Below are 25,568 nucleotides of genomic sequence, written 5' to 3' on the forward strand. Positions count from 1 at the left end.
CGAGGGTGTAGAGAGGGAGGGGCCAGTGAAGACAGTCAACGGCCCCAGAGATCGGAGCTCCCACCGCCCCAAGGATTAGCCTGGGCTTATGCTCTGGCCTCCTTCCCCAGACGCTGGCTTCACAAGGTGGGGTCCCAGTCTGTCGGCTTCACTGCTGTGAGCTGGGTGAGTAGCTAAATGATCAGGAGTCAGAGCCCCTCCGGGAACAAGCGGCCCCTCCCTGCTCGCATCTCCCTTTGCCCCCACCCAAGCTTCCCTGGGGCCCAGCTCCCAGCCCCCCGAACCCTGCCTGCATGTTACCTGACTGTCTGCCCCCTACCTTGGGGCAGCGGCTGGGCCTGCCGTGCTCCCTGCTGGTTGTGCCCCCCCGACCCCCTCCCCTGTCCCTTGAACTGTCAAGGCTGACCTAGTGACCCTGCCCTGTTCCTGGTGCCTCCCCCCGCCACAGCTGCTTCAGTGGCTTCATGGGGCTCTGCAAAGCCCAGATCCCCACCCAGCACGGCTGGCTGCTCCCATCCACAGGGCCCAGAGGGTGAACCATCACTTCCAGGGGCTCCTGGCACACGCTCAGCATCTCACTTGTGTCTGCATCTGCCCCCCCCAACAGGCAGACAGTCAGCAACTTCAGCGGGTCCCCAGGGCCGGGTCTGGTCTCCCATGGACCAAGTGCTCGCTCCCCAGGACTTGTGGAGTGAAATGGGATGGGGGCAGAGAACCCAGGTGGCTCATGTCTCTCACCAACCAGCCCCCAGGCCTCATCGCTTGCACCCTGACCCTGCTGCCCCCAACTCTAGAATCGTGTGTAAGGAGCCCAGGCAGCAGCAGGGCCCCTGTACCTCATTTCTTCCAGGTCTGGGGCCACCAGGCGGAGTCCCGCCCCGGGTGTTGTGATCTGCAGGCGGACAGTCTCCTCACCTCTTGCGCTGTGACCAAAGGAGAGCGTCAGAGAGTCGGTGGTAAGAAAGGCCTCCGCTTCTCCATCTGTGCTGGGGATCCAAGGGTGTCCTCTCTGAGGAGCCTCCTGGCTAGCGCAGTGGGACACCCAGACCCATTGCCTTCGCCCCTCCCCCTTGTTTTTTCTCTCTCGTCTCCTCTTTGGGCTGAGCTCGGGCCACTGACCTCCAGGTCCCAGAGGAAAGGCATTGGAGGACCCCCTCACCAGTCTCCCATCCTCGACCCCAGCCCCCTTCAGACCGTGCTGCTGATCAGTTGCAGAGGTGCGCCCTGCCCGTGGCCGCACTGCAGCATCCAAAGTGGCTATCTGTGAGTTCAGGGGCTGACGGGAACGGGTGATGAACAAAATACCCAGGAAACCTACAGACCGAATTTGGAGTGAGAGCCGGTGGAAGGGGCATGTGGGAGACTCAGGGGATGAAGGTCAGAGAGAAGGTGCCGGTGAGCTTGAGACCAGGGAGGATCAGACAGTCTCAGCCCTCAGAGGCTGGTCCGAGGGTGACTGCACACAGCCCTCCAGTTCCAGTGTTTTTGGGCCCCCACTGCAGCTCCTGACGCCCAGCAGGACCGGGCCGTGGTGATGGCTAGGGCTGGAGAGAATCTAGAACTCCCTGGCTTTCTGGGGTTCCCCCTCACTCCAAACCACACCTACCCAGGTCCACATCACAGACACTCACTCTTTCCTTTGGTTGCACCTGGCCACTGGGCTACAGATGGGGGTGAGCCCCAGGTCTGCCTTGGTGAAGCCCCAGCCCAGCAGGGGGCAAGATGAGGGCTGAGTGGCATGGGCTGTGCACCCGAAAAGCTCCACGGAGGAGTAGGCCAGCCCAGGCCAACTGTGGGCATATACGGGTAGGAGGTGGAGGCTGGTGGGGGACTTAAAAGCAGAGACCAGATTGAGTGCGGCGAAGGGAAGCCACAAGATGGGCTTGAAGTGGGGATTCGGGGTGGGTCTTGAGATGATCAACCTGGCACGTTAGAAAGGACACTCCGGGGTCCCAAGAGGAGGAGGGGTGGGGGGTACAGGGTGGAGACAGGGACTTGAGTCGTCCGAGTAGTCCCCCTGGAGTTGACCGTGGCATCTGGCTCCAACCTAGACTAGGAGCTCGTGGAGGCCAGGTCAGTGGGATGCTCATCTCTGCCCCTCCTGGACACTGCAGATGACCAGAGGAAATGGAAGGGCTGCCAGAGACAGGGCCTCTCTGCACATGAAAGACCAGCGAGGGCCTGGTGCACGCAGGTAGCTCTGACCTGCGCCTGTCTCCATGATAGCCACGAAGACAGCGTAAAGCCCCGGGCTGCTGTCGCTACTCTGTCCCATTTAAAGCACATGGTGCCAGGGAACAAGGACACGTCCCACTTGGGGACGTCACAGGCAAGTAAAGCATACCTTCTCCCTGGCGTTTCTAGCTATGTCAGAGGGGAAATGGGGACCCCGGCTGGCGCCTGTCCCTCAGCACCCTGCTCCTGAGCGATTTCTTCTCAAAGGCCCAGCTCAAATGGTACCTCTTCCAGGGGTCCTGTTACAGGTTGCATTGTGTCCCCGCTAAAAGGTATGCTGAAGTCCTAACCCAGGTATCTGCGTGAACGTGACCCTATTTGGAAATAGGGTCTCTGCGGAGGTAATTAGTTCAGATAAGGTTGTACTGCAGTAGGATGCATCCTAATCCAATATGACTGGCGTCCTTACAGAAAGGGGACATTTGAACACAGACACACAGAGGGAAGACAGCCACGTGATGATAGAAGCAGAGGGTGGAGGGATGCACCTACAAGCTAAGAGGCGCCAAGGGTTGACTGCACTACCAGAAGCTGAGAGAAAGGCCTGGAACAGATTCTACCCCAGAGCCTTCGGAGGAGCACACAGCCCTGCTGACACCTTCCTTCATTTAACTTCTGGCCTCTAGAGCTGTGGAAGGACAACTTTCTGTTGCTTAATCCACCCGGTTTCGGGTACCTTGTCACGGAAGCCCCAGCAAATTCATACAGAGGCAGTAGCTCCTTCTCAGGCACCCACAGCGGCATTTCCCTCTGAGACCAGCAGGTGCCGACGTTGGTCTCTCCATTTGTTGAAGGGCCCAGCAAATCAGGAAGCGCCCAACCACACCAGCACCCAGGCAATGTGCAAAGGGCTTTATGTGTACTATCATCTCATATGGGATTTGGGACGGCCTCTGGAGGTACGTATCACTGCTCCCTATTTCACACATGAGGACACTGGGGCACAGAGAGGTAAAGTGACTTACTCAAGGTCACACAGCCAGTACAGGGCAATGCCAGGGTTTTGCCTTGTGCCAGAAGCTGTGCTCTTACTCACTGCTCCCCAGCCCCTCTGCCAGGCAGCATGTTGGGGCCCAGCCTCCAGGCCCCACCTTGATCAGGTGGGGCAGAGAGCCAAGAAAGCCTGAGCGGCGCTGTGATGGGGCAGCAGCCAGGCCTGGGGCTCTCACACAGGCCAGTTTCGCTGACAGAAGGTATCTGAGTGAGCTCAGTTTGGAAGGTGGGGAAATGAGCTGAACCCAAGAAACCAGCCCCATGGTGCCTGGAGGGAGGGCCATTGCCACAGGTGAGTGGTGGAGGGGGGAGGGGAGGGGGCTGATGGTGGAGACAGGAGCTCAGATTTGTACACTTGGTGCTGAGAAGCCTTTGAGGCACCCAGGCAGGTCAGGGGTCCGGAGGAAGACAGGGCATCCTTGTGCGGCACTCCTTCTGCTCCCCTCTGAAGTCCCTGAAGGGTTTGGTGCCTAGACAGGGGAGCCCCTCCTAGGTGGCTGAGAAGCTGACCTTCAGACCCAAGCCAAGGGGGATGGGGCAGGGACACGCTTGCGGAGGGGCCTGGGGACCAGGCTGTGAAACTCTCCTTTCCTACTTTGCCATAAACCACCCTCCAGAACTGTGAGACAATACATTTCCATCGTCTGAGCCACCAGTTTGGGGGACTTCGTTATGGCAGCCTGAGCATGACAGACAGCCATCTTGCTATGACAGCAGGTGACGGGTAGTGAACATCCAAAGGAATATTCTGGAATAAATGTTAAAATGCCTCTCAAATGAGAATATAGCACAACCTACTTCCTCCTCCTATGTTCTTTCAGAAGGCATCTGAAACCAACATTAATCGCTTTCTTTTATTCAAAAGAGAAATTAAGGAGAATTCAGAGATGTGCATTGTTTTTGCTGAATTGTGTCCCCTCCAAAATTTGTATATTTAAGTCCTAATCCCCAGTGCCTCAGAACGTGAGCTTATTTGGAATAAGGTCGTTGCAGATATAATAAAGGTGACGTCATACTTGAGTAGGGTGGCCCCTAATCTAATACGACTAATATCCTCATAAGAAGAGGAGGTCAGAACACAGACACACAGAGGAAGACCTTATAAGAGACGCAGGGAGAAGACAGGCGTCTACACGCCAAGGAGAGAGGTCTTAAGGAGAAACCCTGACAACACCTTGACCTTGGACTTGCAGCCTCCATAACTGGGAGACAATAACTGGGTTATTTGAGTCACCCAGTTTGTGGTACTTTGTTACAAAAGCTCTGGCAAACTAAGCCCCCATGTTCCATCAATCACCACGTCCCATCAATGCTACCTCGCAAAGAGCTCTCAAATTTTCCTACTTGTTCAAAAGTTCTTAGGGTGTCCTGTCTCCCTCCCGGCACAGAAGAGGCGGCCCCGAGGACCGAGGTCACATACAAATGGTTGTGGGGCTTGAGTCGGGGAGGGGCGTGTGGGACATGCAGTGGCAATTCCAAGACCTGTAACAGCCCCAGAGGCAGTGGCACTGTCGGCAGGACTTAGCATGATTCAGCTCAAAGTACAAGGAGGTATTGATTGCCTTTGGCCTGCACACAAGAGAGAGCCATTATCTGCCCGGAGACTCTGGGGCTCAGAAATCAGGGCAAATCAGAGCCCCACGTGGAGTGAGATTACCCACGCTCAGCCTGTCCCTGCCCTGTCACCCCGCTGCCAGACCCTCCCACCTGATGGCCTCAGAGGCCAGAGCCAGTTCTTGGCACCCACCTGAGAATAGCAGGGCTAGTGCCCTGGCCACAGACCCCCTCACATCCCACAGCTGGTACTTTTCCTCGGGATGCCACTGGACTCAGTGGTGGAAGGGTTAAGTTGACACAGATAAGCACGAAACAGACAAGACCGAAGCACTGTCTCCCAGGAGACCAGGCTGTTTTGCGCCTTTCAACCCCAGGACATCCAGCCAGAGAGGCCCTTACTGGTTTCTGGGCCCCATCCTGTCACTGGGCATACAGGGACACTGACCCTGAGGTCCTGTAGGGAGATGACCTGGCAGTCACCAGCCCTGGGCGGAGATGAGCAACTGATTACCTGCTCGAGCCGGGAGGGGATCGCGCCAGAGCAGGTGGGTCCTGGCTTTTCTTGGAAGGCCCGTCCTCATCCACCACCTCAATCCTTTGGGCAAGAAGAGAAACAGATGCGCCGCTATCCTCAGGGCACTCTTGGCCTGCGAAGCTGCCCCGGAGCTTGCAGACCCTGAAGGACATGCTTTCTTTCAGTGGTGTTTATGGCTTAGCAACTCCAGCTTGGGATAAGGGCAGAGCACTGGGTTGAATAGCATCCCACCAGAATTCATGTCTTTCTGGAACCTGGGAATGTGATCTTATTTGGAAATAGAGTCTTTGCAATCAATTTGTCATCAAGTTACAATGAGGTCACACTGGGGTAGGGTGAGCCCTAAATCCATGACTGTTGTCCTTATAAGAGGGAAATTTGGACACAGACACACAGAGAAAAGAAGGTCATGTGATGATGGGGGCAGAGATAGGAGTGATGTGTCTACAAGTCAAGGACTGCCGGCAACAGCAGATGCCGAGAGAGAGGCCTGAGATGGCTTCTCCCTCACAGCTCCCAGAAGGAACCAAGCCTGCCCACACATTGATCTCGGACTTGTAGCCTCCAGAACTGGGAGACAATCTGTTCCTGGACCTTGTGCCAGTTCCCGCAAAGTGCCGGTTTGTGGTACTCTGATATCACAGTCCCAGGAACCTCATGCAGCCAGGAGGAGGACAGCATTATCTGTCACTCCCGTCATGCTGCCACCACTCTCTGCCTGGAACACCTGGTATGCCGAGTCCTCCTTGTTTTTCAGTCCTCAGCTCGTCATGGATATCTTCCCTCTCTACCCAGTAGAATACCCCTAAATTTCAACTGGCCAGAAGTTTCTTCCCTCTCCTCCCCAAATACTCCCCTTTCCCAGAAGATGTCCTGTCAACGGATGGTACCATCCCTCCCTCATTCAGCTGGAGTGTCTTGATATCCCGATCATGGCCCATTGAACCCTGTTCACCCTTTAGGGTCCATCTCCAGTGTCATGGTCACTTCCGAGGGCCTGGTCAGGCAGGCGCCCCCAATGACAAGCCTCTGGACTCCAGCCCAATGATCCGTCCCACCAAGGCACTGTCCGGCCCACCCCTGGTAGGGTGGGCAACAGGGCAAAGGGACGACTTTTCTGTAGCCCAGTAGCTACTTTTGCTGCAGAACCCCAGAGGCCTTGGAAACACCTAAAGCTCCATCTTGGGTCGGGGGCCGGGTTCTCTCAGCCAAGCTCCTGCCTGCGCAGCGTTGGCTGCCACCCACGTGCTTCCTTGGCTTCCAAACAGAAGCCACCAGCCCCTCACAGCTCCCTCTACTCAGGGACAGTGACCGCATCCCACCCTGCGCCTGCTCTCCCCACACTCCACCCCCGCCAATGGAAGACCTTCCCTTTGCCGACACTTACCTCTTTGCGATGAACGGGGCCTGTGTCTCCTGGGCGAGGCTGCTGGAAGAAGGCAGAGAGGTGACAAGTTGGGCAGAACCCACAGCCAGGTGACATCACTCCCAGCACCTTGCCTACCCTGATGGCGGCAGCCAGACCTCTCAGGTTTCCAGAAAGTAGATCTGAGAGTCCCAGAAGGTCTGGTTAGGAGGGCCCTCTCAACCCGCCCGTCACCAGCCAGAGGAAGACCAGAGCCCTGAAGGGAAGGGAAGTGGCCCGGAGCAGGGAGCGGGTTGGTAGCTGAGCCACAGCTCACCTGGCACTCTTCTTGGCCGCCGACAGGACGTAGGAATGCTCCCGGGGAGCTGTCTTCCTCACCACACTGCTGGCAGCCTCTGACCTGGGGTGGCACAGGGAGGGGGCATCTGATGGCATGAGGAGGGGCTTGCTCTGCCAGCCTAGCCAGGCAGCTACTCGGGAGGCAGGGGGAGCTTTAGGGAGCTGCCCGAGACCCCACACCTAGAGGGCGGCAGAGTGGGCCGTCGATGCCCGGCAGCCTGGCTCTGGAGCTCTCGGCTCTTCCCCGGTACCTCCGAGGCCTGGGGACCCCTGCTACTGTTGACTCTGCCCTTAGGACTGCCTGTCTGCTGGGCCTTCAGCGTGGGGGGCTTTGGTGTGTTTCCCAAGTCACGGAGGGGCCAGCAGATGTTGGGAGTGAGGGCAGGCTGAGCTCGGAGCCGAGCTGCTGCCCAAGCATCCAACCCTCACTTTGGGACAAGGGGCGTGGGCACCTCTGGAGCCTGGCCCTGCCCCCAGGCACATACAGGAGACTTCTACCAGGGCACCACGCACTGCCTATTTTGGTCCAATTTGCTTAGGAACCTTTTTAACAAACTATAGAAATTCCTCATTACCTAGGTTCTGCCCTCTTAGAAGGTTCATAAGAGGGTCCCCTGGGCTGGCCCAGCACTGAGTGGGTAGTTCTGGGGTTCCAGGAGTGCCACCTGTGCTGGCAGCGACCCTCCAGCCAACAGACCAGCACCGATGCTCCGCATGTGGTGCACCAGGCTTCAGAGACTTGAGCCCCGCCCGGCCCACGGGACGCCCAGCAGGCACCGTTACCTCCGTTTCTGCTCATCAGAAGAGAAGGGCACCTCCTCGTCTTCAGCAGCCCCTGACGCTGAGCTGCGCCTGACGTTGTAGGGTGCCCTGGGGGGGGTGAAGAAGCTGGCAGTTATGGCCGCTCCTCCCTCTACGTCTGCCCCTGCCCCCTGTCACAGGCCGCCACCCTCAGCCGCTTCTTTCTCTTCGAAAGGACCCAGTTCAAGCCTCATCTGTTCTCCAGAAAGATTCCCTAGCTGCTCTGTGTCACTGGATGATGGTGACAAGGGACAAACAGTATAAAGACGTGGGGCCCTGGGAATGCGGGCCCTGGGCACACAGGAGAGGGAGGGGCTTGGACGGGGGCCACAAGGGGAGCTCCAGAGGGAATCCCAAAGATTTATATCCAAGAAGCAGGCCAGAGTTAGGCACCAAGTGCCCACAGGTGACTGGCTGCCAGGGCCAGCAGAATGCTTGGGCTCACCAGGTGCCCGCCCAGTTCGGCCCAGCCCAGGAAACAGCTAGGGCCATGACCCATGACACTTTCTCCAGACCCACTAGCTCCTTCTACAAGCTTCCTACAGCCCCTGCTTTGCTTCAGATCAGAAGTACAATGTGCACACTGTCCAATTTTCTGGAGCTTGTCAACCTCTGGTGGGTTCCAGGCCACAGTGGCAGCTGGCAGGGATGTCAGGCCGACAGGACTTGCGCTCCTGGGCTGTGCTCAGACCTGGCTGTGCCCAGAGGCAAGCAGCCAGCTGCCCTCAGCGGGCCCAGGGTTCGGGCTCGTCCTTGGAGGAGGGAACCAAGCTCAGTCTGTGATTGCATACTCACAGCTTCTTGTAATCCTCTGTGGTCATCCTGTAGCCAGAGGAGGAGGGGCGGGGAGGCCCGGCAGCGCTGCAGAGGCAAGGAATTTCTGTGAGTCCACCCGCAGGGCCCTCTTGCTTCCAGATTTGCCTACGTGGCCCAGCGGGCATGTGGCAGGTGGACAGGGGGTGCTGGCGCCCTTTCCTCTCTGCTCTCAGCCCTGCCAGATACCCAGAACAGCTGTGCAGAGCAGCCCTCTTGCCACAGACCCCTCAGCCACCTTGGTCCTGCTTTTCTGATGAAGCCCAGGTTCAGCCCGGTGCCAGCTCAGCCCGTCGGGAAGAAGGTGGCCTAAAGCACACAGCTCAGTGCAGGTATCAGCGAGTCAGGGCTCCCACCCAGCCTCCTCCCGGTGCCTCTGTCTCAGTGACCTTGTCTCAAGGACAAGGGCACTGGTAGTGGTCCAGGGCCTTGCCTTACACAGGAAGACACCTGCCACCCACCCCCCCACCCCCTCAGTGACAGGCAGAGGACTCTCTCTGGCCTGAGCGTGGCCTGGGCCCTCACACCTCTCACGGGCCAACTGGCCAGCACCCTGTGAACACACCGTTTTGGAGCTCCGTTGGCCTTGGGTAAGTGCTGCTGGGGCTGAGACGAGCTGTCTACAGGCTTGGTGAACACTCCCCTGAAAGAGAGCCCGGGAGAAGCAGCACCGTGAGCCCCCCTGGAGAAGCTGGGGGCAGTGCGGGCGGGCATGGGGAGGTGGGCAGGGTCCTGTGGTCACCTACCGGATGATATAGCCGGTGGGAGCCCTCGCGCTCGGCGGCCTGCCAAGGGAGAAGAAGGGATGGTGTGAAGCCAGGCTGCCCAGTGACGGCAAAGTGGGTTGGCTGCTGGGTGTCCCAGTGCAGGCAGAACGAGGGGAGCGACAGTGGCCAGCTGCTTCCCAAGAAATCCAGCCACGCCTGCACCCCTAGCTGGGCTACCTGTCCTGCTCTGCCTGTCTCCCTCATGCCCCCCAAGAAAGGTACCCCAGGCCGATTCTTCGGGGCCCTGGCTCACAGCACGTGCCCAGGAAGGGCATTTATACAGAGGTGTCCCCTCCAAAGTCCGGTTTCTCCCTGTTCTGACAGCCCTCCTCCCCTCCCCTCTCAGAGCTGACCCAGCTCAGGCTGGAGGCTCTGTGCTCAGAGGTCCGGGGCTGAGGCGACGTCAGGCAGAGCCCCCAACCTGATCTGACCCCCTACTCTGCCCAGCCCCCTCCAGGAAGACTTATGAGGGCCCAAGGGGCAGAGCCAGGCAGGAGCCAGCCGCCCTTTCCTTCCCGCTCCGCTTGAGCCCCCCTCCCCCAGCCCGTGCGATGCCCACGTCACAAGTCTTGATGGGAGTTTGGGACCGGAAGGCACGGCCAGGGCTTGGTCAGTGCCTGGAAAACATTAGCCTCCATGTGCTGGGCACCTTCCGCCTGGGCGGGGGCTCAGAGGACTCGGGTGAGTTCTGGGATCAGAGGCAGATGGCTCTTCTGTCCAGGAATAGGGGAGCTTGGGGCTGGAGCAGCTGGGAGGGCAGTGCAGAGCCCCAGTGTTCTCCATCCCCATGGACCCTGTCCTTAACAGGGCATGGCCTCCTGGAGGTGACCAAGTTACAGGAACGCTTGGAGTGGAACCCGAGAAAGAAAGGTCACTCATCCCACGTGTTTTCCAAATATACTCCCAAACCAAAGCCCAGGCTGAGAACTGCACCCCCAAAGTAAACATACTCTCCAACGAATGGATTATCTTTGAACTGTGCTCAGGCTCTGGCCAACTGCCGCTATCACAGTCCGCAATTCTCTCTTTCACGCTCATCTCTCTACTCAGGACGTGCCCGTGTTCCTGGTGAGGATGTCAGTTCCCTGAGGAGAGGGTTGTGTACTCTGTGCCCAACACAGGACCTGGCAGGTAACAGGTGCTGAGTCATTGAGAGATTACGGGCAAGCGCAGAGTTGCCGGAGGGAGCCCCTGTGGCTAGCAGTGAACTTGGACGCCTGCCTTCCAGCTGCTGCCACTGCCTGTACCACCACCCCAGGAAGGCACTGGCCCTGCACTCAACTGCTAACTGCTGGCTCTTTGAAGCAAGGATCAAGCCTGAATTGAGGGGTCCCCCTAACCCTAACCCCGCACTTCTCAGGAGTAGTTCCTCCCCATACGGGCAGGATGTGCCCACCCTTCAGAGCCTCCCTGGATGCCATTATGCAAAAGTCCTTGAAACAGAGAGAAGAGTTGGTTCCCCTCGGCCAGCTGTCAAGATATGTCATCTTGAACTTGGGAGACAGTTGGGGCAAGTGTGTGAGTCTCCCCTGGCACTTGGGACGCTGTGCTGATACAACGAAAAAGTGACAAGTAAGCACGTCTTAGAGCTTGCAGAATTTGCATAAAACTGAAGTTGTCCAGACCTGTGGGTATTGCCTTTTTAAAAATGTGCCTGGGCTTCCCTGGTGGCGCAGTGGTTGGGGGGTCTGCCTGCCGATGTGGGGGACACGGGTTCGTGCCCCGGTCCGGGAAGATCCCACATGCCGCGGAGCGGCTGGGCCCGTGAGCCATGGCCGCTGAGCCTGCGCGCCCGGAGCCTGTGCTCCGCAACGGGAGAGGCCACAGCGGTGAGAGGCCCTGTGCCTGATAATGTGTATTATGCAGAATGCGCATTTGCTTTTATAATCCCATACGCTCTGGCAGAACTTCGCATTTTGGAGCTAAGACTTTATTATTATGCTCAGTGACAATTTTGATCCCAGTTGACAGCTGAAGCCATGGACCTGGACCCAGTGACTCCTGCACTCCTTTTCCCAGGAAGGAGCAGAGTGGAAAAGCCATCCTTCCTGTGGAGTTCAAATGACTCAGCGTCCGCCAAAGGCTGCAGCGCAGGGCCCACCCACCGGCCACCTGGGCACCACTTCTTACCTGGCCTTCGGGACCTCCCCAGCTGAAGAAAAAGATATGGCACGACTCCGGCCCGAGGGCAGCTCGCTGAGGAAAGAGGGGGCACAAAAGAGGGCGGCCACTACATGTACCCCAGGAACTTGGCCCACCGTTCCCGTCTCACCTTCTCCTTCCCTGGCCTGCGTCCACACTGCGGAGGCGTGTGTGTCCACGCACGCCCTGGCAGCCGCGCCTTTCTCACCCTGTGACTTAGACTGAGTGTGGCCCATGGAGTGCCACCCCACGCCCAGCCTGTCGCTGCCGGCCCTCCTGCCCTCCTGGACTTACAGGGTGTGGCTCTCCGATTCATCCTGCTTGGTGATCCAGCTCTTGTCCCCCTTCAGCGTGGTCCGAACCTTCATCTGCTTGAGGACATTATTGCGTTCCTCCTCGCCTGGTGGGAGAGGCTTCCCTGGTGGCGGCAAGGCCAGCCAGCATCAGAAGTGGAGCCCAGCCCCAGGACCCCGAGGCCTCCTTTCCAGCCCTCCCAATACGTTGCTGTCACTCGGCTGCCCAGGCAGTGCTGTGGCCCTGCAGGGCAGGCCTGGAAGGAGGCAGCCACGTACCAAGCCCCGGACAAGAGGGCACCCAGGCCTCACCTTTGCTGCCTCCTCCAAGAGCTGAGATACTCATGGTGTTTGCTCTGAACGTCCCTTCTCGGTGGATTCAACAGGGCTCCTGGGGGCAAAGGCAAGCACATGGCTTGTCACTTCATGCATTTATAATGGCTCATGGGTCACCGTACGGTCCTTGGCAAATTGAGACCACGCAGACTGTCCTTTGGGTGGAGTCTGGCCAGAGGCCGCCGCTGGGCTGCACACTGGGAAGCATGGCATGGCCTGCCAGGGGCTCTCTGTTGAAGAGATGGCTGAGACAGGCAGACCACCAACTCTCTTGGAGACCTCTGATGGCCAGACTCCCGCCCAGCGAGTGTAGGGGAGGGGTGGAAGCAGTGGCCGACACTGGTAGACCCAGGAGGAGGGATGGGGGAAGGAAGGGTACAGGCTGGGGGACGGTCGCTTTGGGGGACCGTCTCTCTCACTCCTTAGTCGTCATCTGACAGACCTTGAACGGGTCATCTAACCTCTCCAGCCTGACCCAGTGTCTACCCTTCAGGACTGCTGGGAGGACAGAAGGCACCACTGTTCTTGCAACTGCCCAACACTCCCCAGGACAGCAAAGATCGCCGTGACTCTCAACCTATCCTTGTTGGGAGAGACCCTCGCGGGTCCTTAATCAGCACAAGCACAGCCTGGAGGTGTCAACCCCGTGTGGTTCGGGGGTTGGGTCCATCTCCGGTGGGGAAAGCCTGGGGCCCCACTGCCAACTCCTAGTGACCCTCGGGCACGAGGTCATGTTGGGGAAGAAGGGAACGTCCTGTGCTCTGCTTTCCCTTCCTCTCTCTGTCTTTTCGCCCTGCCCTCCCCCATTGTCTCCTCTCTGCCCTTGAGCCAGGCGCTGCCCTTCTGTGGCCCGTGAAGGGGGGGCCGTCATGGTCCCCGACACCTTCCAGCTCCAGGAGGCGCTGGGGTGAGGAAGTCGGCTCTCCAGAGTGGGACTGGCCCAGCACGGGTTTAGTCAAGGCAGTGACCCTTGGGCCTCAGGAGAGGGGCTGGAGGCTTAAGCGAGTGGGCGTGAGAGGAAGCAGGGGCCCTGGCTCTGCCCACACAGTCCTAAGGCACAGCGACCTCCCTCTTAGGGGCCTGCCGCCCTCTGGGCCCCTCCAGGGCCAGGCCCTGAGCAGCCGGGGCCATGCTGCCAGCTGGCAGAGTCCCGGGAATGTTTTCACGGAGGTCACGGGCATACTAAAACGGGCAGGGCAGAGGGCCAAGAGGAAACCAAATTTGCCCCGTCAGCAAGAGCTGGATTTCCCATAAACTGCACCGAACGAGCAGCCCAGCAGGCCCGAGCCCTCTGAGTGCCAGGAACGGCACCTCATCACTGCGAACGGGAGCCCCGCGTGCCTAGCCCTGCACCAAGGCTGCCACGTCAGAGTTCTGTTGAGCAGAGCTCACTCCATAGGTGACCGTCGGACCACGCTGCCCAGCTGCCCCATCCCAGCAGCCCCTGGAATGGCCCCACTGGGCCGCCTGAGATCTCGGCCCCTCCGTCTCCTGGGGCTGCTGACTGACCGCGTGGCCTTGCGGGAGTCCCTCACCTCCTCTGGACCTTAGCTCATCAGTTTCCCCTCAGCAAGCCTGTTGGCCACGTTGCCTAGAAATTTTCTGTCAAATCAGAAGCAAATAAGCCACTTACTTCCAAAATCAGGGCAGATGCATGAACATGCAGAATGACAGAGGCAGAGGGGCCACTGGGGACTCCCAAGCCAAAGGGGCAGGGACGCGCCCGAGAGCCCACAGCAAGGGCTGGCTTTACAGCTTCCTGTCCCACCTCACCAGACAAAGACCAGGACCGACGCCTCATCTCAGAAGTCAAGTGTTTTTTTTCATGGAACAAGAAATCTGAGTCAGGAAGTAGAGTGTCCTCATGGGACTGAAGAAGAACGCAGCGCTTCAGGACAAGGAGACTTTAAGGTGATGAGTCCCAGCCAGACGGACGCACACATGACATTTGAACCTATGTCCCGGCTGGACAGCTGGCTTCTCCCTCCACCTCACTGCCTGCCTTCCCTCCCCACAACAGCGCTGGTTCAGGCTGCAGTGACTTCTGCCTTCCTCCTTGGTCCACTGGTTTCCATCTGTGCCTCCTTCTGGCAGCACTCATCGGCCCCTGATCCCTCCTGCTGGTCCCCCACTGTCTCCAAGACTGGGGGCAAACTCCCCAGTCCTCTGACCCAGCCACTTCTCACACCTCAATGTCAACAGTGCGCTCCAAGCGGACCACATGCCTCAGCATCCCTGGAACGTGGCCCTGCCAGTCAATCCCCGCGCCTTTGCTTATGCCGCTGGGCTGGAGGCTGGCGGGGGCCGTGCTCCTAACTTATTCGATAGCGCCACCGCTCCTTTGAGCCAGGTCTCCTCTCAGACCCACCATCCACTCCCCTCCTCTGACCCTTCTCAGAAAGCAGGGCAAAGTAGCCGCCCAAACCACGGGCAACCAGAAAACCCTCACTGCAGACACGAGCAGCTTTGGAGGATGGGGGGTGGACCACTCAGGAGGGCATTTTCTGGGCGGCTCTCAAACACTGCTGGCGGGCAGGTCAGTCAGGGCATCTTTTTGGAGGACAGGTCTCCGCGTGTGTCAAAAGCTTTGGAGAGGGCAAGCCCATTGATCCAACAGTTCCCCTCACAGTAACCTCTCCTAAGGATTCAAGTGCATAAGTACAACACAGTATACAGGAGGGTGTCATTCCAGTGTAGAATATGATGGTGAAAATTTGGCAATAATCTAAATTCCCAATAGTTGTATTTAAACATATTATGATCTACTGTTCAAGCAGATGATATGTGCCCATCACAAATGATATTGATATATGCGATATTCTACAGATAGAACTACCACACGACCCGGCAATCCCACTACTGGGATGCTTCCATTTCCTTAAAAATACAGTTACATAAAAATGCCCAGGAAAAGAAACAACTGAAAGGACATACACAAAAATAGTTTGCAGAAGCACCCTTGGGAGCAGGCTCAAGAACACAAGAGACACAGTAGCAGAGAATGAAGGCACTTCGCACGTGCAGAGGCTCTCTGCTCCCTCCCTCACTTGGGGAGAACTGACCAAGCATCGAGGACCCACACCACCCCCTCCAGCCTGGCTGACTGGAGCCTTGGTCCTGCCCGTCCATGGGGCCTTGGGATGTGGGGTCCCAGCATCTAGTCCAGGCATCAGGGCAACCCGCCAGCAGTAAGCATACCATCGTCCTGCTTCACTGTGAGCAAACTGGGATCGGGGAGGTTGGGCAAGTGGCCCCAGGCCACACTTCCAACACTTTCAGAGGGTGGTGGGCCCAGCTAGAATCTGGGCCCCAGCTGTGGCTGCACAGTAGCCCTGCTGACCCCACACACGACATCACGGAGTGCTCCTTGGAGCAAAATCCTGGGGTCCAGGCAGCTCACCACCAGTATGATTCCTGCAAAGCACGGCACATGGCCCCAGCAGCTGGCTCACACCTGCGGCAGGGAGGAGACTCTTGGACTCAGGCCAGCCATGCACACGGTGCCTGCCTGGACTCTCAGCCTCACTACCAACTCCGAGCTCCTGACTCCAGCATCCTCTCTGAGCTGGGCAGCCCTTGCCCTGCAGCCCCAGACTCTACCCTCTCCACGTCCAACGTGCCAAGGTCTCTTATGCCCAGGGCTTGCACCTGAGACGCAGGATGCAAAATTCAAGAAGACATGGGAAGAGAGAAACTGTTCTGCACCTCCCCACTCACCCCACGCAGAAGGTGGAGAAAGAGGCAAGATGGACGCTACATCACTGGAATGTTCCATCTCCAGCTGCCTTCAAAAGTGGGGCAGGAGGGCTTCCCTGGTGGCGCAGTGGTTGAGGGTCCGCCTGCTGATGCAGGGGACGCGGGTTCATGCCCCGGTCTGGGAAGATCCCACATGCCGCGGAGCAGCTGGGCCCGTGAGCCATGGCCGCTGAGCCTGCGCGTCCGGAGCCTGTGCTCCGCAACGGGAGAGGCCACAGCAGTGAGAGGCCCGCGTCCCGCAAAAAAAAAAATAATAAAGTGGGGCAGGAGTCCTCCCAGCTGCCCAGGCCTTCCAGTCTTCCTCTTCGTCTGGACACTTGGGCTTCTCCCAAACCGTCCTAAGCCCTCCTGGCGCACGAGGCCTCATCAGGAAGGGCCCCCCAGCCTGACAGCAAGCCCCGCCCAGCAGGCTCACGGCTCTGTTCCTCGTCCCTAAGGGGCCTCACAGGGCTGCAATGTTGTCCCACTCTCTGAGCCCCATCTGTGAAGTGGTGCGGAGCCGCCAAGCCCGTGAACCTACTCGCCGGCTCTCCTCTTGGCAGGACGCCTCCAAGCCAGAGCATGTGCCACTCGCTGGAATTTGGTGTCAGTTCTGCCCCATGCCATGGCTTGGTGTCTGGATGCTGGTGGGTGTCCTAACCTCCCAAACGGCCCATGTGAGCACCGGTCTAGTCAGGGCAGCCACTCTGTGCGCCGTTTCAGGACGATGGCCCCACTTCTACCTTGAGAGGGAGAAGTCTTCTGACTCTTTAGGAACTCTCACGTCGCCTTGCCCAAGGGCCCGGCCTGGGCCACCAAAGGAACGGGTGGCTTATGTGCCACCTTCTACCACAGCTATCCCTCATGGCACAGCCCTGGATCCTCACTAGATGTAGCCTCACTCGGCAGGACCCCTTCCCGTGCTAACTCCCAGGGAAAGGGCTTCCAGCCCTGATTGGATAGACAGAAGCAAGGAGCCGATGAGGGGCGTGCACGGAGCCTGTGGTCCCGGCCACAGCGAGCCTGGTGGCATCAGAGGCCAACAGAGCTGATGCAGGCAGACTAGCTTGGCTGATGTGTGAGGAGACAGAGATGGAGAGAGAGACAGCGAGGAGGGGTCACCCTGTCACCCCACAAGGACGTGCTGTGCCTCCAAAATGAGAAAACTAACTCAGAGAAAGTTTTCTAGAATCGCCGGCCTGCCTGACACCCCATGTCGTGCACATCCACTTTCCCAAGCAGGCCTCTGTGCGTCTCCCCTCGCAGCTACCAACTTGACAAATGGCCCCGAGCTTCAGCCCAGGAGGCATCTCCCAGAGGCGCCCTCAAGTTCCCCTGGGGCTGCTCTCCCCACACCTTTCCCGGCTCCCCGCGGCACAGCTGGGACGGGCTGGCTTCTTCCGGACAACAGGAAGGACACCAAGGACGGGCCTGAGAACGCAGGCAGCCCCGCCCCCCGGTCCCTGCCCAGGATCCTTGTGTGAAAGGAGATGGCGGCTGAGTGACTGCTCTTGCCCCACCCTGGATGGCAGTGAGATGAGTGGGGGGCAGCGCTGGATGCCAGGCAGGGACCTCCTAGGTAAACTGCGACGGAAGAGGAACAAAACACCTTTAGTCCTGCTTTCCAGGAGCACAGGACACCGTTTCACACACAGGAGCTGCAGCCAGAGGGCGCGGCTGTTGGGGCTTGTCTGCAGGTGCGTATGCTGGGCGCTGGCCACTGTGAACAGGCAGGTGTGGATGCGCCACTGGCAGAAGAGCGAGGGGCAGGGCTTCTTCCCCAGAGGTGAGCTGTGACGCTCTGCACCCAGGGAGCTGACAGGAAGCCCGGCTGTGTTTCCTCACATGTATCGACCTTCTGCGGGACCCCATCTCTGGCTGGCAGGGATCAGACGCGATTCTGTCTCTTGGCACCAGAGCCCACGGCTCAGCTCCGGGCAGACTCGTTAGGTGTGGTCACAGTGTGACCCACGCAGCCAAGTCAGTGACCAAATACAGATGTGACGAGGACATCTGGAAGATGTCATTGAGGCTTCGGGCCCCCCGGGGGCTGGTTGCTGGGCCAACTTTAGGCCGTATTTCAGTGAAGCTCTGTCTGCGAGCATTTTTATGCGGCTCGGGGGCAGGGACTGCTAACAGCCGCAGGGCCCCGAATATGGCCTCCCCCGTCACTTCAGCAGAGACACAGCGCTCCTATCTGGGGCGGGAGGGAAGAGGTGAAGTGGCGAAAAGTCCCTTGTTTCCCAGCAGCTTGTTCCAGCCAGTTCTGATGCCTTCAGCTGGGTGCTGTTGGGGGGTCTCAGAGAAGACAGCTGGCCTGGGAGGAAGGAGACTCCTTCCTTCCATGGGGCCTTGGCTCCGGATGGGGTGTCATGACTAAACCATGAAGAAACAAAACCTGCCAGGGGGACCTCAGCTGTCACACCTGTCCCCTCTGGCCCTCTATGACAAACAGCCTGGCCAGAGTCCCTCCACGCCTCCCTCCTGGCCCGATTCAACCTGGGGGCTTCCACCGGCAGCGAGAAGGGGGTGGGAGGGAGGGAGTGAGGACACCTGTGCATGACCTCCCAGGCCGTGCCCCTCCTCACCTGTCCAACAGCTCTACCCACCGGAAGACTTGCCCCGCTGACGGTGGCTACCTCCCAGAAGAGACACTTGGGCCCTCTTTGGGTGTGTTTCAAGCAAATGCCTTGAAGCTTCAACATAAGGGTCCCCCTAGTGTGTAAGTGCCCGTGAGAGGCCCCTCTCACGGTCCTTCAGGGTAATGAGGTGTCCCAGAATTGGGGCAGTCTGCATCACCAGGGGACGGGTGACACCAAGGTAGTCAAAGCCCACCCGCTGGAGAGCCCTGGCTCTACCCAACGGGCAGCAGGTGCCTTCACCCACCCTGTCCGTCCTTAGAGAGCTTCCCTCTACAGTTGGCCTGGCAGCCCCTTGAGCCTGAAGGGGGCAGCAGAAACAAAAGCTGACGGGGCAGTGGGGACACTGCCTGCTCAGAGATGAGCTGGCCAGGCCCATCATCTGTCCCTTCACAGGAGGGGCACACATGGTGTTTCTTCCAACTCAGGTGCAAAGGAAAGAGCAAGAGACACGGAGTCCCAGTCCTGTTCTGTCAGAAAAGGTCACCGGACATGTCACTTACCCCCTCTGGCTGAAGATGAAGCCCCAGCTTCAAAGCGCTCCCTGACCCCTGCCCCTGGCCGTGGGGGTAAGGCACAGGCTTCAGTGCGGCTCATCACCAGGGCCACAGCCTCCTGTCCTTCCTCTGCAACATCCCCGGAGGTCAAAGGTCTAGCGCTGTAGGGAGGGCCCAGGTTGCGCTGGGCTAAGGAAGGCCTGGACCCAGATGAGCGACGCTGAGGCCCCAGGCAGGACGTATGAGGGGGCTGGGGACCCCTGTTTGGGTGTCCTCGTCCAGTCCTTTCTCAAGGCACACACTTGGCTGGGTGTCAAAGTCTGGACCCAGGCTGACTTACGCCAGCACTGGGTCAGCTGACCTGATTCCCCAGGCCAAAAGGGCTGGAACGATCAAACGTCCCATTTTATGAGGAGTCTCCTGAGAGCACGTCTCATGAATGAGGACATCCTGGTTCCCAGTCGCAGCAGCCGGCAAGAGGACAGCCAGCAGACGGGCTGCTTTCCTCCAGGGGTTCCTGGGATCCGGAGATGCTCAGCAGCGGTCCAGGGGGAAGGGGCCCTTCAGAGGCCTTCCAGATCGATGGCTGAGCAGCTGGGTTATGTCCAAGCCCCTCAGCTGGCTGCACAGCACACAGCTCCCGGGAGCCCTGGCTGGCCTCTCTGGCCTGTGCGAGCGACAGAGTGGAGCATCTCGCCGGCCCGTGATGCTCCAGTCCCAGGCCTCCTGCCCGGAAGCCAAGGGGTGGCAGGAAGGAGGCGTACCGCATGGAAAAAAGAGCTGGAGGAGACTTGGGTTCCAGAGAGGGAAAATGTAATATGGAAAAAAAATGCATTGACCGGGGGGGAGTATTCGTAAATGTGCTTTACAGGTAAATGAAAGTCTGGAATTTCACCTCCCCTCATCCCACCCCCAACACCCCAGAATCTAGACTTCTCGGCGTCAGCACCAGAGGGGCCCTGGGAGGCAGACACCTGAGGCTGGTCAGCTCCCTCCGGGCGGTGGGGAGCTGGAGCCCCAAGAGGACAAAAGGAGCCACGGCCACCCAGCCACACGCCACTCCTGTGCCCATTTGCTAGCGCTCAGCCGGCCAGATACGAGGGCCAGCAAGGGTTTCCGGCAGGACCCTCTGAGATGTCTCTGTGGAGGCCAGAGGGCTGGGCGGGGCCGACGTGCTGGGGACAGCAGGGCCCATGCATGGGCCTCACCCCACGCAGGACCCTTTGCCGGAGCCACGCACATGAGCTATTCCCGGGGCCGCGACCTCCCCTGCCGTGCCAGGAGAAGGGGCCCAGACAAAGCCCAGGAGCCGTCTTGTGGGGCCTGGGCCAGCTCTGTCCCTCCCACCACACACCCCAGTTGTCTCTGCAGCCCGGAACCAAGGTGGTCTTAAGCTCATCCCAGTGGGGCAGAGATGCTATCCACATCTGCACACAGACAGTCAAGGGGGTTGAAAGGGACCCAGGGGTCATTGGAGCCCACTTCCACCCCACACAACTCTTCCCACCCCAGGAATACCCCTGCACCCTCTCTACTGCCACCCATTCAGCCTTTGCCAGAGCAGGCCTGGTGACAGGGAAGTCCCTTCCGTTTTCCCCTGACTGACACTGGCCAAGGCTGATGCCTTCTGTCCTAGTCACAGGTGATCACGAGTGGCGCTGCCCTCTCCCTTCCCACCTTCCTGTCCAGCCCAGACCCAGAGTCCCCTGAGCTCCACCCCGACCTCTTATCACTGTCCGCACTTCTGGGTGAGAATATGGAGACCCGGGGAGGAGAAAGTGTTTGCCCAAGGCCACATATTCATTGATTCCATAAGCCTTTAGAGAAAGTGGAAGCCAGGCTACATGCTGGGCAGACAGGCAGACAGGAGCCTAGAGCGGCACCGCGTTTCCCAGGAAGGTGCCCTTGGCTCGGGCCGTCTGAAGGAATGAAAGAATGAGTAGGAGCTCACTGGGCAGAAGCGATAAGGCAAGTCCTGGTTTTTTGTTTTGTTTTGTTTTGCTTCTTTCAGTCTTAAAGCGGGCGCTGCCTGAGGTAAGCATTTACACCAGGGATACCCGTTCTGCTGCTGGGAATCCTCGGGCCTGCTCTCTGCACCATCAAGCTCCGTGGGAAACTGACCTAGTCATCAGAAAGTGGCGAGCTGAGCCAGTGATCACGGGGACCAGATCAAGGCTGCTGGACCGAGCACCCGAGGTGTGCCCACAGACGTGGCCAGGGCCAGGGGCTGCCAGAGACAACAGCAGCAGCGTGGGGCCTGCGCACCGGTGGCCCTGGAGGCCAGGCCTCCTCTTGGACCCAGGGTGTGCCACACAGCCCCACAGCCACCTCGGCTGCCACCACCAGCAGCCCCAGTGCCCGGCTCCCTCTTGAAATGGGAAGTGAGCACCCTCCCCACAGGAAAAGCTTAGGCAGTGTTTCTGAAAGTGGCCTCTGGGTCCCTCTGGCATCCAGGTCACCGGGGACGTGGGCTTAAGTTGCAAATTCCTGTTCTCCCAACCCCCATTAGACTTTGAGAATGACACCCACAGGGCCTCTCGTCCTTTCATTTTCCAGTCCCTTCTCCACGCAGCCCTGCCCCTCCTGCTTCCCTACCCCTGTCCTCCTCAGCCCTCAGTCCGCCCTGGGCCCCAGCGCCAAATACGGACATGCGTATCTGTGAGCTAAGGTAGCCTGGCTCTGTTCCTAATCCTCAAATGAGTATTGAGTTCCTCCCTGTGCCTCAGTTTCCCTTTGGAAAAATGAACTGACACCAGCCCTGCCCACCTCCTGACCCTGCCATGACCACTGGAAGGTGACAGTCACACAAGTACTCCCACGTCAACTTCCCCCTTCCTGAAGAAAACGATCAGAAATGTTCACACTGGGGGATGCAGATAAGGGAGTTCTTGGTACCATTTTTACCACTTTTCTGTGAGCTTTTGATTAATCCAAGATAAAAGTTAAAAAGAAAAACATTGAAAATTGTCAAAGAAAGCAAAACAGATGTTAGTAGGCATCCAGAAATGACCCAAGAATTAAGTGTTCTGTAGCAAATCACTGAACTGTGGGTAGACACAGTATGCATCGTCGGCATAGACTAGCAGGGATTTTAAAACAGTTTCTCCCAATCCGGCCTCAACCCCACTCCTGGCGACCACGGCTCCTGCAGGAGGACAGCTCTGACAGCATACGGGTGACAACCTGGGGCCTCCAGAGCTTTCGTGACGCACTCAGGTTTGCACAACTAGACAGTGGCCGAGCTGGTGTCTTAACGCAGTCTGACCTCCGAGCCACGTTCTTACCGCTAGGCTGTAAAGGCGCCTCTGTGTCCCATCACACACCCTACGACCAGCCATCTCCCGTCGCCACTTCACAACCCTCAGCAGCAAAGATGCCAGCCTCTCCTGAGTGTCACTTCAGGCGCATGGGTCCCTGCATGGCTGCTCTTGTCCTGGCATCGGCCAGCTCTCTGTGGGCGCAGCAGGAATGGACGCAGAAGCCCTGATGGACCCCAACCTTAGGGGCCCGAACACCCGGGTTGCTGCTCACGGTCCTGTCCAATGCCAGGGGGCCTGGCTTTCAGCAAGCAGAAAGCAAGCTGGTGTTACGCATGAGCTGGCACCTTATGAGCTGTGGCTTGAAGCAAGATCCAGACCAAAGGGATCAGTCAGCCGTGGAGGCTGAGCGGGGATGGGAGACGGCAGGCTCCCAGAGTGCACTGGGCCAGATCTGAAACTTTTTTGGGCATGCAGCTGAGGGCAGTTTGGGGACCGGGTGCCAATGTCTATGTAGCCAGGTCCCAGGCCCGCTGCTGGGGGCCCAGAGTCTCTGTCCTGCTTGGTCTTAGAAGGCCACAGGGGCGCTAAGCAGAAACGCAAGGCAGGCTGAAGGAGGCTGAGGTGAAGCACTGGCTGCTCCTGGGGTCACTGCACTCCGTCTGGAATCTGGACTCGAGTTGGCGAGGAAAGGAGGTTGGACAATTTCTTTACTGAGCGGCCTGTCTCCTTGGGGCAAGGCTTGCCCCTGCTTTCTCTCCAGCGCCCCGCTGCCTAGCTCCGGGTGATCCTCCCCTACCCCAGACTCCCACAGCCCCTCGTGCTTATGCCTCCTCTGTCGCTGACTTGTGCGTGTCCAGAGGGTGGAGATGAACAGATCCAGAGCGCCTACTGTGTGCCTGGCCCTGTGCTGGGTGCCTCTCATCAGATCCCCACACTTGAGCACAGAGCCCCCAGCCCGGCCCCGGCTTCTCAAGGCCAGGCCGGGAAGGCACACGGGCTGGGGCTGGGCATTGATGGAAAGTGGGGGGAGGGCAGGTGAGGTGGATCCTCTCCTTCTCACCCTGGGGTGGCCCGGGGTGATGAGGTGAACAGGCCAAGTACCCAGGCCTACCCGCAAGCTGGCTCCTGGTCTGTGCATCCACCTCCCGGCCACTTGCTTCTAAGTGCTGAGCAGGGCCTCTGAGCTGCCCCTGGTTTTATGGGTGAGGTAGTGGAGGCCCTGGGAAGGTAGGACACTCCTCCGCCGCCCCCTGCCGCCTTCCACCACAGCTCTAAGTGACCTGGTGAGGAGGGAGTGGGAACCCAGAGCCCCTCCCCACTGTCCAGGCCTATTGGCCCGTGGGGCCCTGCCCCCTGTCCCCAGCCAGGTACCACGATCAGAAGTCCAAAAGGCCATGAGGCCCAGGCACGACTGGGTCCAGGTGCCAGAGGCCTGAACCACCGCTAGGTGGGTTGTGAGGGGCTCTCTCTCAGGGTTCGCTGAGTGGTCCTGAGATGCGGCCTTCCACGATGTCAAGACTAAGTGCAAACGGCTCAGTGCGAACACAATTCCTATCGCGCCTCAGATGTCCCAAACCCCAGGCACAACCACCACCGACCTCATCTGAGACCCCAGCAGCCCCCGGTGGGAAGCGACCTAGTGTCTTACCCCCTTGGACCGTGGAGCTGCTGCCTGGGTGCCCCCGGCTCAGAAGCAGCAGAGTGGACAGAGCAGCTGAGCTTTCAGTCTCTTTCCAAGGCAGAGGTATCACTCTGCCTTTCCAAAGAGGACAAGGCTCTTGGCTCCCCTGCCCCCATGAAACAATCCAGCCACAGAGCCTGCTCACTGCAGATCCCGTCGATAACACCCAGCGGCGCTTGATTCGGCGCCTTCTGTCTGAGAAGCTACCTTCCCAGTGGCCCTTCAGGGACTGCCCTGTGCCCAGCACATGCTCATCACAAGCAACCGGTGAGCCTCCTGCTCTGGGCTCCAGGGTGAGCTGGACTCTGGGTCTCAGTTTTCTCATCTACAAAATGGACACAGGGAGAACTAGCTGATGTGAGACAGCACCCTGGGTCCAGGCCATTTACTAACCATCAAACCCTCTCTTCCAGAAAGAGTGAGGACGCCGGGACCAGGCCAGCCTTAGGTGCCTCTCTCCTTAGTCTCTTTGCTCAAAGTGAAAACCAGAAAACTAAGTACCCTGCCTCAGCCGGCGGAAGCCCGGGAGGGATGCTTAGAGAGGGTGAAGGTTATGGATGGGGAAACTGAGGTCCTGAGTTGTCCCTGTCACCCGGCTCAACACTGGCCGGGTTCCCCGCGCTGACTCCGCCGGCCGCGCCAACGGCGACTCGACAGTCCTACCTGGCACAGGTGCCCAGCTCGCGGGGCGGGCGGAGGGTCGGGCGGGCGCGGGGCGCGGGCTCCCTCAGGTGGGCAGCGCCGGCCGGGCCGGGCAGCGGACGCGGGGTGCGAGGCGCGGCGTGGAGCGCGCAGGGCGGCGAGGAGGAGCGGACTGGACTCCGCCCGCAGGAGAACAAACAGGTTTTCTCCTGCGCCCGAGCCTCGCCCCTCGCCCCTCCCCTCGGCCGGCCCCCTTCCTCTGCCCTCTCCCGGGGTAGGTAGATGCGCCTGGCACATTCCGCGCATTCTCCCGCCAGTGTCCTCGGCCCGCCCGCCCCTTCCCGGCCCCGCCCCGCGGGGCTGCTGGAGAAATCAAGGCCCGGGTTCCCCGCACCGAGCCCAAAGCGAGCTCCGGAAGGCTCTGCCGCGGTGGAAAACTTCCAGGCAAATTCCTCCGGGCTCGCGGCCCCGGGCTGGGAGGCCTCCGCCACGTGAAGAGCCCGGGCTGTCCAGTTGCGCCCCTGCCCGCGCCCGACGCGATCTGGCCCCCGCTCGGGGCGATGACTTGCACAGATGCTGCGGGTTAATTCTGTCGAGAACTACTGTTCCTAGATCCATTTTACAGATGGAGATCCCAGACAGGGGCGGGGAGGGGGGGCTGGGGGCTGTCGGCTGAGATCATGCAGGAAGTCCCGGAGGCCGGAAGGAGAAAAAAGTGGAAAAGCCTGCTCCCCGGCCGCGCCTGAGAAGCTCTCACCCTGGAAAACCATCCTGGGGGGACTTGGGGTTCCCAAGACACTGCAGTGAACACCCTGTCAGCCAGCCAGGCCACCCCCACAAGCCGGGTGGGGAGACACAGGCAGACCCCGAGGGCCAGTGCAGTTTGATAAGTGTCATTCAGTCCTGCTTTTGGAGTACTTGTGTCATTGTCATGCTT

General features: G+C 59.2%; 1 protein-coding gene across 1 annotated transcript in view; it reads right to left on the reverse strand.

The window, feature by feature from the left end:
- The window catches only part of ZNF185 (zinc finger protein 185 with LIM domain), a 57,860-nt gene extending 33,155 nt beyond the window's left edge, over positions 1-24,705 (reverse strand). The window contains exons 1-11 of the mRNA XM_060292309.2: positions 24,653-24,705; positions 12,154-12,232; positions 11,843-11,966; positions 11,537-11,602; positions 9,386-9,424; positions 9,205-9,282; positions 8,622-8,687; positions 7,809-7,895; positions 7,003-7,086; positions 6,708-6,746; positions 5,297-5,380 (exon numbers count right to left, since the gene is read on the reverse strand). Of these exons, the coding sequence (XP_060148292.1) occupies positions 5,297-5,380; positions 6,708-6,746; positions 7,003-7,086; positions 7,809-7,895; positions 8,622-8,687; positions 9,205-9,282; positions 9,386-9,424; positions 11,537-11,602; positions 11,843-11,966; positions 12,154-12,187 (701 nt within the window). The 5' untranslated portion in view covers positions 12,188-12,232; positions 24,653-24,705. The remainder of the gene's footprint in view (positions 1-5,296; positions 5,381-6,707; positions 6,747-7,002; positions 7,087-7,808; positions 7,896-8,621; positions 8,688-9,204; positions 9,283-9,385; positions 9,425-11,536; positions 11,603-11,842; positions 11,967-12,153; positions 12,233-24,652) is intronic.
- Between the last annotated feature and the right edge of the window lie 863 nt (positions 24,706-25,568).

This window comes from Globicephala melas, chromosome X (assembly GCF_963455315.2).
Source record: "Globicephala melas chromosome X, mGloMel1.2, whole genome shotgun sequence".
Classification (NCBI taxonomy): Eukaryota; Metazoa; Chordata; class Mammalia; order Artiodactyla; family Delphinidae; genus Globicephala; species Globicephala melas.